The sequence below is a fragment of the Neophocaena asiaeorientalis genome, unplaced genomic scaffold (assembly GCF_003031525.2).
Source record: "Neophocaena asiaeorientalis asiaeorientalis breed wild unplaced genomic scaffold, Neophocaena_asiaeorientalis_V1.1 scaffold155, whole genome shotgun sequence".
In the NCBI taxonomy this organism is placed as follows: domain Eukaryota; kingdom Metazoa; phylum Chordata; class Mammalia; order Artiodactyla; family Phocoenidae; genus Neophocaena; species Neophocaena asiaeorientalis.
The window spans coordinates 5,480,664-5,497,700 of NW_020173040.1; the positions used below are offsets into that span (position 1 = coordinate 5,480,664).

General features: G+C 46.9%; 1 protein-coding gene across 5 annotated transcripts in view; it reads left to right on the top strand.

Moving 5' to 3' along the window:
* The window catches only part of ARNT2 (aryl hydrocarbon receptor nuclear translocator 2), a 215,893-nt gene that overhangs the window by 63,634 nt on the left and 135,222 nt on the right, over positions 1–17,037 (top strand). For 4 of the 5 annotated variants that reach the window (XM_024742784.1, XM_024742783.1, XM_024742785.1 and 1 more), the window contains exons 2-3: positions 7,773–7,887; positions 14,982–15,029. In XM_024742784.1, coding sequence (XP_024598552.1) covers positions 7,775–7,887; positions 14,982–15,029 — 161 coding nt within the window. In that variant the 5' untranslated portion in view covers positions 7,773–7,774. Of the gene's footprint in view, positions 1–7,772; positions 7,888–14,981; positions 15,030–17,037 lie in introns of those variants that run through there. The other variant, XM_024742787.1, reaches the window with a different exon arrangement.

Consider the following 17,037-nt stretch of genomic DNA (forward strand, 5'->3'; position numbering starts at 1 on the left):
CCCCTCCCTGGGCTATGGGTGGGCCAGCCACTTAAAGGCAGAGCTCTCAGCAGGGAGGCAGTGTGAGGTCAGCACAGGACGAGGACCGCGGCTCAGGCTGCCCGGGTGTGTGGCAGCCCCCGTGTCTCCCTGTAATAGCATCACCCTGGGGGGCATTTTGCACGTGGGGCTGCAGAGGAGTCAGTCCCGTGGCCACCCCCCTCTTCTGTGGCCCACTGTCACCCTTCCTGCACTCCTTTGAGACAGAGCCACAGAAATCAAATCACAGAAGTGACCTAATTCCTTACCGTAAGAAAATGATTGTAAGTTTTGTTAGTGTCTGTGTGTGTGTTTTACTTAGCAAACGCTTAGAAGTGCTTACTGTGTGCCGGACATCATGCTAAGTGCTTTATGGGTATTAGCTTTCTTAATCCTCATAGCAACCTCATGAGGGATTTACTGTTTCTTATTATGCCCATTTTATAGATAGAAGACTGAGGCACAGAGAAGCTAAGTTTTGCTCAAGGGTTATGTAAAAATACAGACACACACACACAGTGTCTGCTTTAAAAAATATTCTTTTCTTGGGGAAAGTCAAAGGGGAAATAACTTCTGCTAGGCATCTGTTATTTTTATTTGCCAGTCTTCTTTATTTTTTTTTAAACGACAGAAATTTATTGTCTCACAGTCTGGAGGCTAGAAGTTTGAAATCAAAGTGTCAGCAGGCTTGGTTCTTTCCGAAAGCTCGGAGGAAGACTCTTTTCCATGCCAATCTCATTGCTTCTGGTGGTTGCCCACAGTCTTTGGCATTCTGTGGCTTGTAGACTGCCAGGCGTCTTAAATGAGTGATCTTCCTTAATCCCCACAGTAACTGTGCATGATGTGGGGATATTCCTTTTTTTATAGATGAGGAAACTGGAGCTTAGGGATGATGAATGGCTTGCCCGTGACCCCAAAGCATGGACATTTCCTGCATGTCACGCAGCTTCCACCTGGGCCTGTGATTTAGAGTCTTGATGTTACAGCGTCTCTGGTTGCCCCCACCCCACCCGGGGAAGGGGTCTGCTGGCCGCCCAGCCTCTGCCTGAGCACCTTGAGGGGCGAGGGCCCAACAGGGGGTGGCTGAATGGCGAGAGGCCGCTCTGCCGCTTCGCAGTCATGTGACCGAGGCATGGCCCTGACCTCTCTCTGCCCAAGTTCCCTCGTCTGTAAAATGAGTTGACTTTATACCTCTCTTGTAGGCTGGATGTAAAGCACACGTGAAGAGCTTGGGACATAGTGAGCACTCAACATAAGTCTTATTACCTTTATACAGAAATATTTTACATATTTTTGTATAGGATGTTTATCATTATTATTAAGCCAGTCCATTGCATTGTTGGACACTCTTGTTATTAAAAAGGTATCCCCTTCCTTTATCTCTGTCTCATTCGTTCACTGCTTCTAGCTCTCCAGCTATATATGCTTTCTACTGTGGCTTACAATGAAACCCTTTAAAAATACGTATTTCTCTGTTTGTGGTCATTAAATTAACACATCATTAGATTAATGTTAAATTAACACATGTTGTTAAAGAAAAAAACCTTGTATATTCAAAAACAAAAAGAGCTTTTAGGAGAAAATAAAACCCACCTATAATTCCCACAACAAAAATAGCCAAGTTTAACACATTGGTGTACTTGTATCTGCCTTCCGGTCTTTTTCTGTGCATATATTAAGTACGTACACACACACACACACACACACACACACACACACACACACACACACAGCTGTGGCATCCTCTTGTGAAGCATGGGTAACTTAATGTCTCTTGACACATACTGCCAACTCATCCTTCACAAAGGCTGTGTTCATGTACACCCCCAGGGGCAAGGTATGACCATGGCCACATTGTCACCCAGTAGGTATCCGACTCGATTTCCTCTCTGCTCAGTGCTACGGTCAAGGTTCCACTTTTCTTCCTTTTGGAGTGAAATTCAATAGCCCTGGAGCAAGTCAACAATGGGCTTATGGGGATACTTTCCATCTAAATGTATAATACCAGGCTCTGGGACTTTCCTGGTGGCACAGTGGTTAAGAATCCACCTCCCAATGCAGGGGACACAGGTTCGAGCCCTAGTCTGGAAGATCCCACATGCTGCAGAGCAACTAAGCCTGCACTCTAGAGTCCGCGAACCACAACTACTGAGCCCGCGGGCCACAACTACTGAAGCCCATGTGCCTAGAGCCTGTGCTCTGCAACAAGAGAAGCCAACGCAAATGAGAAGCCCTCACATCGCAATGAAGAGTAGCCTTCACTTGCTGCAACTAGAGAAAGTCTGAGAGCAGCAATGAAGACCCAACGCAGCCAAAAAAAAAAACAAAAAAAAACAGGCTCTGCCTTGGAGAACCTCGCCTCTGTGTGAGGGTCTCACCTGGTGACCCTCACCCGGTGAGTGACCTTCCTCTGGCCACCTTTCCTGGGTGGGTGTCCTAGGAGATTTGGTAACTTACATTCGAGTCATATGAAAAAGTTACCAGATCTGGGGAGCAGTTGTCATTTTTCCAAAGAAGGCTGACAGCTGATTACATTGGTAGATATGAACATAGATTACAGATGAGAGAGACATGTTTTTTATATTTTTATTTGAATGTATTAAGAGTGGCTCCTAAAAGACATTAGAGAAAAGTTTAACCTTTAAAGTGAATTTTAGTCTCATCGGTTGCATCTTTCACTTGGTTTGTTTCGTATCTAAAACTCTATTTTAGTTACCACAATGGCATTTGATAAAATGAGACATCCGTTCCTTGACAACACTAAGAAAATGGGATAGGAGCAGATTTCCTTGATGTCATAAAGCATATTTGTCTTAAACCAGCAGGTCATTACAATTAAATTCAAGGACCAAGCAAGTTTGCTTACCATCACCATAATCATGATAATTTTAATCATTGCTTCCTGAGAGTTTTTTTCCCCTCCCAGGCGCTGTGTTAGGCTCTTCATATACATTATCCTTAATTTTTAAAATGATCCTTTGAAGTAGGTTATTGCTAGGAACTGTTTGAGTTGTGATTTGAAACCAGGTACGTTTCACTGCAAAGCTCTGTGGCCTTTCTGGTACCCAGTTATTGGTCATTACTATTGAATATTCTGGAAGTTCTGACCAGTGAAATAAGACACGAAAAGAAATTAAACCTTTAACTATTTAAAGTGAGAAAGTAGTGTCATTATTTGTACCCCATAGGATTTGTAAAATTAGAAAATTCAGAAGAATTAATGATGGATCATTACAACAATTTAAAAAATTTGGTGAAATGGCAGGACATGTGGCAATGGCCCTAGAGACTCTGTAGCCAAATTTTGAAAGCATAATACATACATAGAACAGCAAGGGAGGGGAGGGCAACACCTATCTTAGCTGCTGGTCGAATCAGTTGACATCAAGCATGACAGAGTTATCGTAGCACAATTGTCTTCATAGCTAGTAACCAATCAGAAAGTAATCTGGGAAAGGAGATCTCATTCACACTAGTAGCAATGATCATAATACACAACACAACATCACATCATAATAACATCACAAAGTACCTAGAAGTAAACTGAATGAGAAAGTGGGGGGGATCTATATGATGAAAATGCAAGACTTTTTATTGAGCTAAAAAGGAAGTCTTGAGTAAATTCTAAACGTTGCAAAACTGTCACTTTTCTCCAAAATTAATTTGTAGGTTCAAGATAATCCAATTAATTTCCAAAGGAGATTAAACTTTGTATCTTAATCAAAATATTCTAAAATTTAAATGGAAGAATAAGCCAGAAGAACAAAGATAATTCTGAAAGGTAAGAGCAGTGAGAGAAACTTGCATCACTAAGTATGTTATAATGGTGCAATACTAGAGCAAGTATAGATGACTGGGTAATTGACAAAAAAAGAAAATAGATATTCTAGAAACAGACACAGTTTCTATGTACAAATAAAATGTAAAGACAGAGGGAGCATCAAAAAAACTTTGGGGGAAAAGGAAGGACTCAAATAAATGAGGTTAGGACAATTGATCTTTTCTTATGCTGTGGACTGAATTGTTTCATCTTCTCAAAATTCATATGTTGAAGCCCTAAGCTTACCACCCCCCCACCCCCCATTGACTGTATTTGAAGCTAGAGCTTATGGGAGGTAATTAAGTTTAAATGAGGTCATAAGAGTAGGGCCCTAGGATTGGTGGCCTTAGAAGAAGAGAAAATGTGACGACACGGAGGGCAGGTGGTCTGTAAACCAGGAAGAGGATTCTCACTGGCACCCAAATTGGCTGGCACCTTGATCTTGGACTTCCCAGTCCCTGAACTGTGAGAAAATACATTTCTTTTGTTTAGGCCCCCCCATCTGTGGTATTTTGTTATGGCAACCCAAGCTGACCAATACATCTTAAAACTCTACCTCTTAAAGCTTTCTCTAGTATTAAAAAATCTCTCAAAAAGAAAAAAAATCTCTCAACCTAAAAAAGCAAGCAACAGATTGGAAAAATATTGTAAAAGATTTTCAGAAAATGTGGCAAAGCTCTAATATCTTTGTCATAAAAAGAGATCATACAAATAGATGAGAAAAAAACCTCTGAGTCTCAGTAGGGAAACGGGTACATGATATACAGATGCAGTGTACAGGAGAAAATGTAAACCTAGAATGAGTCAGGTCTTCTTAGAAATGCTTTTTGAATGCGGGAGTGGTGAGGGGGTAGTTTTGGACATTGTGGATGGTGAGCCGCCATCCTTCTGTATTGTGTGTGCAGCCCCCTTTGCTGGAGATGTGTATGTGCCTCTCATTTGCAAATTATGTCGATGTATTTGCACATAAGGCTCCCTCGCTCCCTTCCCCTTATCCCATGGTGCATGGGCTCTATGACACACGCATATCACATGTAAAGATTGTAGCCGACTCAGCATATCCACCACATGGCCTTCATGAAGCATACACTTTCTCTGTGGTAGAAACTACTTGTGTCTGCCTGTCCACTTGCACTTGGTATCTCGCACCAAGCCTGGAGGGTACAAGAATATACCTAGTGGGGTCTGATGGAGGCAGGCTGGTGTGGGCCTGTCTTTGCAGAGCTGGCTCTTTTTCTGGGCCAGTGAAACTTAATCATGAGAAACAGTCCAGCAGAATAAGATGCTGATGTGACAGCAAGACTGGGCCTGCCCCTGGCCCGGCCCCTGGTCCACCGTGGGCACCCGTGGAAGTCACTTAATCTCTTTTTCCTCGCTTCCCTCATCTGTCTGAGGAAAGGATTGGACTTTCCGTATTCCTCAACCCTTGCCCTATAGCCAGGGTTTTTGTGGAACTTCACCATCTGCACCTTTGTTTTCCCCAAATAAAATGGGACAGATACCAGCTTCTTTCCTAACTGCACATTGCCTTCCGTTTTCCACTCCTTCCTCCCCACTCCCCGCCTCCGAGCTGGAGGGTAACCACACAGGGAAAGGGTGGGCCTTTCCAGGTCTGCAGACAATGGCGAAAATCTCCTCCAGCCTGACGTTTCCTTAACTCAAAGGCAGGAATGAGGTAGCTGACTTTAAAATACTTAAACTAGTGTCACGTGGAACATGAGTTGTTCGGAGAACACATTTTAAGAGTTTCCACCATTAGAGACCTTTATGATACGCTGGCTTAGTCACAGGTAAACAAACGTCCTTATATCAGGACTTCTCGGTGTGTTTTTTGGTGGGCACCGAAATCTTTGAGAAGGGGGATAAGTGTGTGACTTTTCCCTAACCTGTTTGACCACGCAACCCTTTTTCCTGGAGAATCTTAAGAGCCTGATGTTTTGTGGGACTGACTTTGGGAAGCGGTGACTTTTGTTTTCGCCCATGTTTGCACTGGCAGTGATTCAGCCTTTTAATTTTGGGACTTAATGGACTTAACGTGCTTTGGCCTCCATTGCAGAAAAAAATACAGATTTCTTATCAGAAGCAGGCAGATATAAGGTTATGAGGTCATTGCTGTTCATACTGACTAGCTGTCACAAATCCAGTACAGGAATTGTTTAGAGAGGAGAGGATTGCTTTAAGAAAGGGATTTTTTTTTTCTCCTTGAGTACTTTCCAATGTGTACATTAGTTAAAAAAAAAACAAAAACAGCAACAACAAAAAACTAATAGCTCTCAAATTTTTGTGAACATAGTGGAGTAGCTAAATTAAGATTTTGTTTATTAGTACTGTAAAATTCTTCTACAGAACTTTTGAGTGGAGTAGTTCAGGTTGACCTTAGAGTATGTTTATTAAACACAGTGTCTTCGGACATAACTGTGGATCAGCTGTCAGATCCCTCCGTGGTTTCTGGGAGGGGGCAGAGAGCAGTAACTTAACACTGCTGAGCATCACCAACATTCCTTCACTAACAAGGGCCCAGATCCCTGTCTTTATCCCAGACTGTCTTTCTGAAATACATTTTCATAGACTGTTGCTTCCCTTCTGCCCTGAATAAGAGTTGGGCTGAGAAAATAGAGCCCCGTGGAAGTCATTCCCAAGAACAATAAACAGGATCAGAGAGGCCCCTGGAGTATTGCATTTGTCATTTAATGGTCTGAGGAAAGGTCATCTGAATTCAAGAACTCTCCACAAAGTGGGAAGGAGAAATTCTTTAACTGTGGTTTCTTTGACATTAGGGGTGTGTACCTTGGCCTTAACAAGCTTCTGAAAGTTTCTAGCTTATAAGCAATAATACATTATGATAAAGATGTACTGGAAAGGTACTCTCGTCTAATGCCAGACATACCTGTTCTTTTTTTAATTGGAGTATAGTTGCTTTACAACGTTGTGTCGGTTTCCGCTGTACAATGAAGTGAATCAGCTATATGTGTACATCTATCCCCTCCCTCTTGGACCTCCCTCCCAACCCCCGCCATCCCACCCATTTAGGTCATCACAAAGTACTGAGCTGAGCTTCCTGTGTTTTATAGCAGGTTCCCACTAGCTATCTATTTTACACATGGTAGTGTATTTCTGTCAAACCTAGTCTCCCAATTCATCCCACCCTCCCCTTCCCCACACCGTGTCCACATGTCTGTTCTCTGTGTCTTGTGTCTCTATTCCTGCCCTGCAAATAGGTTCATTTGTACCATACCCAGAGTCTGTCATACAGAATGAAGTAAGTCAGAAAGAGAAAAACAAAGACACACTTATTCTTTAAATTAACATTTCTTCCCAGAAAGTCCTGGCTGTGGAGAGCCGTTGTCACTGGCTTACCGTGCAGCCCGAAGGGATGCTTTTAAGGCCCCTGGACCTCACTGTCCTCGTCATGAATGGAGGGCCAGGCAGGGCTCCGTATTCGGGGGTTCTGAGTCCATATTTAGAGAGGGGAACAGACTTTCTGCTTGAACACAGATGCCCAGGGTGAGGACCGAGCAACAGTGGTGGTGCTGCAGGGGATTGGCTCTTTTGGTTCTCTGGGTTGGCCCCATGTGGGCTACCAGTAGTTGGGACCAGCAGTGGGGTCCTTCCCCTTAAGCTTTGGCCACATGCCTGGATTCCTGAACGTCTTACCTGCCTCCAGGTGACAGGAGACAGGAGCTCTTTATGAAAGCTAAGTTTGCTGCGCGAACTCTTTTTTTACCACCTAAACTAAGTATGGGCATACTGCCCAGGGATATCCTTTTCCAGACAGGGGAAGGGCTCAGCTGCGTCACGTGACTAATGATGGGCCCAGGACCCAGGTCCCTGGATTCTCCTCCCAGGTGGTGCTTTTGGTCTGCTGGACAATCTTCTTGTTTATTCCTGGACTCTTCTGGCATTAACAAAACCTCTCATCTTTGCTGAATTGCAGAAATGGCTTCGGACATCCCTGGATCGGTGACATTGCCCGTTGCCCCCATGGCGGCCACTGGACAGGTGAGGATGGCCGGGGCCATGCCCGCCCGCGGAGGAAAGCGGCGTTCTGGGTAAGCAACCTCGGTGGTTCCAGGAATTGGGCTTAATACATGTTGAGCAACACTCTTGACCTGTTAGGAAAATATTGTCTCTCCCCGTCCTGGAGAATAAAAGCTCAGCAGTTTGTATCCTGTTTAGATTTTGCAAGATTCCTAACTATGCATGTGATCTGCCTCTAAGTGTTTTTGGGCCTCAGCACCCAGCTGGGGACTTCTGTTTGCTTGTCCTTGTGGTGAGAATGGCTCTGTGATCCTGCTGGGCTTTGCTCAGGCCATCTCTCTGAGGGAGGGGACTTACCCATCCCTCTGCCTGAGGCCACCAGCCGGAGGGCAGCTCTCAGGTCGAGCTTCAGCCCCTGTGGGCAGCAAAGATCCCTCTGGTGCTCTCTGTTCTTTGCTCCGTCTACCCGTCTTTGCTAGGTGGTGTGCAGGAATTCCTTTCCAAAAAACTGGCTCTAGCCCAGCACCTAAAGGCGGGGCAGCTTACATTGACCTGCTCTGCCAGTAAAGTTGGTAACAGTGTTAAGTTCCGGTGGGACCAGAAAGACCATCATTCCTAAACTGATGGAGCCCAAAACGACATCTACTCATGATGTATGGTGTCTGTATAGCTGTGCAGAGATCTACGAAACCGATCAACCAACAGATCCCTGCAGGAAAAACATAACCGACATTTTCAGACTCTGTATATCAACCAACCCCTTTCCTTCATTGAATCAATTTTATTTTCAATGAGATATTTGAGAGACAAATACTTTCATGAAATAGAATAGACATTGAAATAGAATGAAATATTTGATAGACAAATACTTTCATGAAGTACAGTCAGTTTGTCCTATTAATGCAATTTCCAATAACCCAGGTCTCCCCAGGAAGACAAGGGTCCAGGCTCATTTGTAAAATGGTCCATCATTTTAAACCTAAGAGTCGCTTTTAAACCAGTGTGATTCTTAAACGGGGCTCGGGGAGGGGGAGCAGGTATGTTATGAGGACCTGGAATGGAATGGAGTAGGATGAAAAAGCCTCTTCAGCGTTATAATTTGAGACGGTGAAAAGACTGCTGTGTGTGTAGTAGTCTTTAAAAGAAGGGCTAAGATTTTGGTGATTAGTGAGAGGGTAATGGAGTCTGGTTCCCCAGCTTTCTCCCCTCCATTCAGCTCGCTCCCCTCCAGGGTCAGCGTTCCTTCCAGCGGGACCAGCAGAGCTCTCGTGAGCAGTGTGGTGCCTGGGGCAGAACTCCTGAGATCAGCTTTAGAGTAGGAAGCAGCCTGCCCTAGGGCTTACTACAAACCCAGACATCCTCTTTTAACCAGCTACTCTTGCTAACTAGGTACTAAGCTCAATGGAGTGTGGGCTGTTGAAAGAATGCACTTGATGTCAACATATAAACTTACTGAATTTTTTTTTAAGATGCCCGGCCTTTTAAAAATTATTTTAAATGTCTGTGCTTGCTAACTTCCATTCCCTGGGGACAGAGCCTCATTGCTGGCCCAATCCTTTTTAAGAAGAGGAAGCACAGGACTCTTTTTGTTTCTTTTTTTTTCTGTATATTTAACACTTCTTTTAAATTTTTTAAATTTTATTTTATTTATTTTTTTATACAGCCGGTTCTTATTAATTACCCATTTTATACATATTAGTGTATACATGTCAATCCCAATCTCCCAATTCATCCCACCACCACCCCCCCACCACCACCACTTTCCCCGCCTTGGTGTCTATACGTTTGTTCTCTACCTCTGTAGCACAGGACTCTTTGATGCAGGAAGGTGGGCTGGGCCAGGGCCAAGGACAGGCAGAGATGCTGGGGCCCAGTATTTGCAGGACAAGGAGCCCTCTCCGTGCAGGGGAGTCGTCGCTGAGCCTCTGCCACCCCTCCCGCAGGGTGTGTGCTGGGCCTACGCTTTGCTCAGGGCTGGGCTGTGGCGAGCTGAGGCTCCTGCCCTCCTTGACCTCCGAGTTCCTGGCGTCCAGACCCTGACATCTGCTTGCTGCCTGAGCTGATGACCGGACAGTGGACTCGGTCTCCTTTCTGAAGAGGTCCTCCAGGCTGCCCCTTTCCCTACCAGGTCACACATACACGGCGTGACACTGGAGGTGGAGGGGGACCTGGGGTGGACTGAGACAGAGCCCAGAGGTCACTTCCACTTAGAAGCAAGGAAGCACCACAGCAAGCAAAGAAACCAGAGATTCAAGGAGACGCACAGCAACTGCTGGCACGCTACCCAACCAGCAGGATGAGGGCCCGCGCCTCCGAAAGGCAGATCAAGGAGCCGACCTCCTCCGGGGGCTTGTCCTTTATTCCCCTCATTTTTGGAACCCGTGCGCCTGCTTCCTTTTCCCCATCAGAAGGAAGAACAGGCAAACCGCGCTTCCTTCTGCTAAGCCCCTGTGACTGAGGGATGTATCCTCTGCGTCTCAGCAAGGAGACCTCCATTTTTACAGGGCAGTTTCCATGGTAACTCTCACATCTGGTATTTTACGTGTTTTGCTGAAATTCTGTGATGGAGGCCGCCGCGGTTGTAGAACAACCACAGCAGTGGTAACGCTCCGCAGACCGCAGCCTGCGTGCTCAGCCCTGACGAAAGTCACATTCATCAAAAAGCAGGTCACCCCGGGCTTCCCTGGTGGCACAGCGGTTGAGAGTCCGCCTGCCGATGCAGGGGACACGGGTTCGTGCCCCAGTCTGGGAGGATCCCACATGCCGCGGAGCGGCTGGGCCCGTGAGCCATGGCCGCTGAACCTGTGCGTCCGGAGCCTGTGCTCCACAACGGGAGAGGCCACGGTGGTGGGAGGCCCGCGTACCCAAAAAAAAAAAAAAAAAAAAAAAAAAAAAAGGCAGGTCACCCCACTGCGGCGCCCACCCCTGCACCATGGCGCGTTTATGCACGCTCCCCCGTCACTGCCACGGTGTTCTTCCTCCTTCTCTCCGAGACTGTGGGGCACAGCTGGAGACGCAGGGAAGGGGAGAAGGAGAGAGCAAAGGAGTGGGGGGTTGGGAGAGGTAAGGACCTGCCTCCTGCCTCCTATTCCCTGCCTAGGTCTTCCCGCTCTGACCTGGTGATTCCGGTGGAGGGACGTGTCCCAGATTCCCAGGATGACCACCCAGCCCTAGTGTTTCAGAGCCAAGTAGAAGTGACCCCTCGTGGGGTTTGGATGCCCCGGCCACATGCCTGGTCCAGCGCCGTGGATCCTCTGATGCTGTTTCCCTGTCCCCTGACGGCTCCCCCAGTAAGCATCTCAGCAAGCAGCGTGCTCTGCTAGCAGTTGGGACAAAGGTGAAGGTTCAGAAGTTTCAGATTCTTTGAAAAGTGGTTCCACATGTGTGGCAGAAGTGACCAGAAGCAAGTCACCTGGATTGCGTTTTTGTAGAGAACTCCCTGATCCCAGTGAGGCGGTGGGACGGCATGGGGTGGGGGGCATCCACAGGGCACACTTGGTGCTTTTCAAGTGACAGGGGAAGTGGCTGTCATTAGACAGGTTGTGCCCATCCCCAGAGTCAGCCCTTGGTGGGGAGGGAGGGTGAGGCTGGAGGGCACTGGGTGTACCAGCCCCTTCCCGCTGCCTTGGAGTCAAATGTTGGGCTTCTAAAATATCGTCACTGGAGGGAAACGATTTCCGAATTGTGTGCGGCCAGTAGGCCAGCGTCTCCCTGCAGTCTAACCCCACGGCTGCTGGAATGTGGTTGAGTAAAAGACATATTACATAAGCAGATGTTTTGCTTGGTTCAGATTTCTGCAGTAGTGTTGCTGTAGCCCCAGTCAGCTGGTCTAGGCCCTGAAGGAAGGGTGTTGGCTCGCACCCGTGTCACTTCTCTTTTTCAGCAGCAGCTTCACGCTGGCCTGGGGTCGCTCGTTTGCTGCACTCTAGAACCAGCCTTGTTGGCACGGCGTCTCATCTTCTCTCATAAGAGCATAAGTGAATGATTCTCTGACTCATATTTGATGATGCATTATTTTTATTATGCAATCGCTGTCAGGCAGGTCCGCAGCACTCACTCTTAACTAGCTGCAGGCTCAGCAGTGCTTTTCACGGCTTTTTATCGAGGTTAGAATCCATGCTCAGCAACAGGAAAGTGAGGTAAAATGCATTCTCAGCCCACCTTTTGAGGACCCTTAGATCATCCACTTATTGTACCGAATTCTTTAAAGTGAATACAAGAGGACTTATAAGTCATGTTTTGATTTCTCTCCCCTATTATCCAGATGCTTAAGTATAATAGAGACACATAAAAGACACACAGGATGATTTACTCAGAGTTTTTATAGCAGAAGAAAAGCACAGCTATTGTAGTCATATTTAAAGTGGAGCATTTGAATTGGTGGCAGAAGACCCAAAGGCAGCGTCTCGGCAAGCACTCCTCCGAAAGATCCCTCTGTCCTCAGAAGTTGAATTTTTTTCTGTGTGGCTGATGAGCAGTGAGACCGCTTTGGGGTCAAGTGAGTTACCCTGAGGATCTGAACGGTCGTTTGTGTCCTGATTTCTCTCCTGAGTTCACACCCACATTATGCGTTTCAAAATTCCTAGATGTGATGGCAGCACACGTGCGATCACACGCATACACAGGTGGGAAGGCACAGTTTCGCGGTCCCTACGTTTTCGTAGCCAGATCCTGCTTCCTAAGTTTTCAGTAGACTTCAGAAAACTCTGGCTCCAGAGCCTGGCCGCCCCTCTCTTACACTCTCTGCTCAGCTGGGCTGACCTGATCCAGACTGGGACCGTTTACCGTATGGCTTGCTTCCCCATCCGTCTGCTGCATGAGGTTCAGGTAAAGAGACAGGCTGTCCTTAATGAAAACTCTGGTGACCAACCATCCTGGTTGGCCCAGGACCTTCCCAGTTTTAGCACTGAAGCCCAGTACCTCCACAGATCCCCGCATTCTGGGAAAACCGGGACAGTGGGTCTCCCTAAATACCCCAAAGATCGTGCAGCCTGAGGAGGGAAGGCTGACTTAATCAACTGTATCTTGCAGGAACCAGATTATCACGCTCATATCAACTTGACCTGAAAGGCATTTTAAAGATAAACTGTGCATGTCGCACCCAGTTGAGGCTTTGCTAAATGCTTGCATAAATCCATTAGAATTTTGAAAGTGCCAGTTCTTTTTCTTAGCACTAGTCTGTTTTTGCCAGCCCAGGGGTGTTAAGTAACCTTCATGTCTGCAGCAAAGTCGCTCTTACCCGTTATGAACACTGGGTGGCAGTGTGGTTCCGTAGCTCTGCAGAGGCCCAGAGGCTCTGGGAGCAGGATTTTTGGTGCTATCTCCCAGACGTGATTTTTCAGGAAAGGTGAGGTGATGATGGCTTAGTAGCTAAGCAGTGTATTGATGACTCTGCTTCATTTAGAAAGTCGTGCGTTCAGCCACCATTTTCCCACAACATAGACGACTCTGCAGCTGCTGTCTGGTGCCCGGCTGCCCAGTCTGCATTGTCGGGGATGCATGTCTGTCTCTCCCAGTGGTGTTTTAACTCTACTTTCCCTTTCTTATCACTTTTCTTCCCGGTCTTCCCTCCTCTTTGTGCAGAAGTATTTTTGTTAACGTCGCTGTCATCTCTCCCAGTTATGTAATGCCTTTTGTTCTTTTATTCCAAGCAGCCAGTGCAAGCCCTGGTGCCTGGAAATCAGGGATTCCAAATTGGCAGGGGATCCCATCAGTTCAACTCAGATTAGAACTCTGGCCACACTGCACATAAAACAGTACAAAAATAAACATGTGATACCATTTTAAAGAAGACAATGTTCCTTTGCCCTATGTCATCACAGTCTCTAGGTCCCCCAAGTAACCCCAAAGCCTAGAGAGTACGATTTATCTCATTAGGGGCCTCTCCCATGTGCTTGTCCCGTGGTGGCTCTTCCTATGCAACTGGCCATTTCCTGGTGGCCTGGGTGCCCTGTGCCTTCCCCCCATCACCCATTACCCACTGGGGCCCCCACCCTGAGAGCTGAGGGAGAGATCACATTCCCTGTGAGGCCAGCAGCCCTGGCATATGCAGCTGTGGTTCTAGATCACACCCGCCATTCTGGTGGCAAGCTGTTGGCCACCAGGCAGGCCGGCCTCCCTTCTGCTTGAGGTCCACGGAAACTGTGTCCCACTTAGTCCCTCAGTTCCACTGAGAACAAGATGGGGCATGCAGTGGCTCTGAGACGTTCTTCCCCCAAGGAATCCCACCTCCCCCAAACGTCCAGGAGAGCGAAGACATCTGTACCATTTCTGTTTTGTTCCCGAAGACTCTGGGTACACCTTAAATAAGTACCTGCTCTGCTCTAACATCTTCAGGAGTAAAATTAACTGACCTTAGAGAGGACTGTTTTTTGTTGTTTGTTTTTTGAGAAGGAGAGTTTGGGATATCAGTTAAAGAAATATCTATCAAAACTTTTTGTTTTATGTGTATTTGGAGAGGCCCAATGAAGTGGGAATCTTGAGTATTTATTGGGCGAGTTTCAGTAAGCAGACAGGCACTTTGAGTAGCTTGGGCCCCAAACGACTGTTTCTCCCGCACACCCATTTACTTGGACCTGGAGTTTATAGGATAATGGCCTTAAATGCCCTTTCCATGTTGACTCATCCACACCAGCCAAGTCCTCACATGGCACACCCAGTAGTATATGTTTCCCTCATAATCCCTTCATTGCCCTTAAAACTTCCCGTTTTTGAAACCCTCTTGGGCTTTTCTCAGTCTGTTAATATACCACAAAATAATTTAAAGCAGGAAGTCTCCCTGTGGAATAAATGATATGGAGGGGAGCAGGTATCCCCAAAGGTGGTGGGAGATGAGGGGTGTTGACTTTTCCAGCACAGCCTGAGCAACCCACTGGCAGCCTGTATAGGGTTCTAGAAGGGTTCGAGTTGATATTCCAGCACTTTTGCAGAAGTCCCCAATCATATAATTAATGGCACTGGTGCTGTAGACCTTTCATTCTGCCCTTTCTTGTCTCGAACCTGTACAATGACTGTGTAGAGATACTGTTTTTTGCACTGCCAAGGGTTGGGATTGTTGGAGAGCAATCTGACCAAATAAAACCCCCTGTGTGTGTGACACCAGCTCATGTGTCCAGTTAAATGTCCTATGTATAATGAATGCTCACTCGTGATCTTGACTTTTCAGAATGGACTTTGATGATGAAGATGGAGAAGGTCCCAGCAAATTTTCAAGGTGAGTTTACTTTATGTTCCCTAGATTTAAAGAAGCCAAGACCATTTATCACCTCATTGGGACCAACAGGGGTTTAAATGTCTTTCGTCATTGAAAGAAAGCCGTTGCCTCATTCTGTGCCAGTACTTGGCCCGGGGACAGGTAACTATTATTAGCAAACCTGCCAACCCCAGCCTGGATGATCAAAAGTTAAGTAACAAATTATTAACTCTTTTGGCTTTTTGAATTAAATACTGACTGCCCATTTCAATGGATTCTTTTTTAAAAGACAGACCTAGAGTTCAAGTTTAGAAAAACAGTCAAGATAAAGCCTCTTTTTCTACCGTGGAAAATAAGGAGAAATATAAGAAACCTGGGTGGCCCTGTTCTGGATGTAGGATATAAAACTGGACCTTAAGTTCCTAAGAGCTGTATCACTCACTGGCCACATGACAGCATCTCTAACTAGGCTCTGTGGGGCTGTCCTGAGAACAGACCGCCTCACAGAAGGATACTGGCCCGTGGGAGCCGGTGGTGGTAGATGTACCACATACATACAAGGCCGGCCCAGCCCCATGGCTTTTTTTTTCTTTATTATTTTGTTCAAGTTATGGGAGGAAGTTTGGCAACATGGAGAAAAGGGCAAAGATCATTCCATCAGTCTTAGCAAAATGCCCATCTGTACTCAGTTTACTTATGGAAGGGCCTGCCTTGACATTCCTCCCCCGCTGCCCCATCAAAGCACTCCTAATTCTTGGTGGTTGATGCATTTGAAAACGTACCCCAGGTTACGGGTACCTTTCTCCGGTATGCACAGTCCACAGTTTGGATTGACAACCTCGGTTATTTTATAAATGTTTTTAGCAGAATGATGTCCATATTGAGCCCCGGACCCATGGCCTCCCCCAGTTTGCTCGTCCCCATGGCAGTCACTTTTGGCTGGCTACCTTTTACCCGTGTTGTGGGTGTGGATTGAGCACCCCTTCCCCAAATCCAAGAGGAACGTGCGTCTCGTTCCTATTCCTGGGCTTCCTGGCGTCTCCAATCCATAGAAAGTCTTGTCACTTGAGACGCTTTCCTCCCCGAGAACTTTGCCTTCCATCCTCCCCGCTCCGCTTGAGTGAGAAGGACAGAGAAGGTGGAGCACGCTTTGACCTCGAATGACCCCGGAGTTTCTAATCAAATCAAGACACGAGTTTCAACAACAAAAGCGTGTATTAGTTTTCCCTTGGTGCAGACAGAACCCCAGCTTAGGTGGCCACCCATTTCTTAGGATAAGTTTTAATAGCAGGGAGTGCTTTGTTCCCGAAAAGAGAGCTAGCCTCGGAAATAAGGGCACACATCTCCCCAGCCTAGTTTGCGCTCGCCTTACACAGCCTCCCTTTACAAGGAAACAATGACCTGTGGTTTCTCTGGATCAGAATTCCCCTTGAGATAACATTCCATCGCTTGTTGACCTCAGGAAATGATGGTTCCTGGGTCTCAGAACAGAGGGAGGAAGAGAGACGAGGAGTGACGTTTGTTTGACATGGAAGATCAGTGTCAGTGATGAAATAACAGTGCAGGGACACAGAGAGCTCATTGTTTGAGGTCCCATCAGGAAGAAACAGAAACCCTAGACTCTGTGAAACTGTCTTGTAAGCCCGCCAGTGAGTCAGGTTGTACATAGTCAGGGTTCAAACCTAGGCTTCTGGGAACCGTATCCTTTCCCCTGCACATGGAAAATAAGAGGGAAAGATGGGACATGCTTCACTGTACACTGGTACCCGCGGAAGCCTGGGCCCACTTCAGTGTGTGACCATCGCAGAGTTGATGGACCTGTCAGCCGGAGGGGGCATCTGAGCTGCTCCCAGCTGGGGAGGCGACTGAGGCTACCCGCCCTCCGCTTCGCGAGCTGTTCTGGCAGCCGTCCAGGAGAGGGTGGGAGAGACTGCTACAGGCCGTCTCCTGCCAGTGGCGGGCGTGGCCTGCCTCGGGGCCACTTCTGTTTCCTGCTCCCGTGCTTACAATCAGCCTAGGGAGCCCTTGG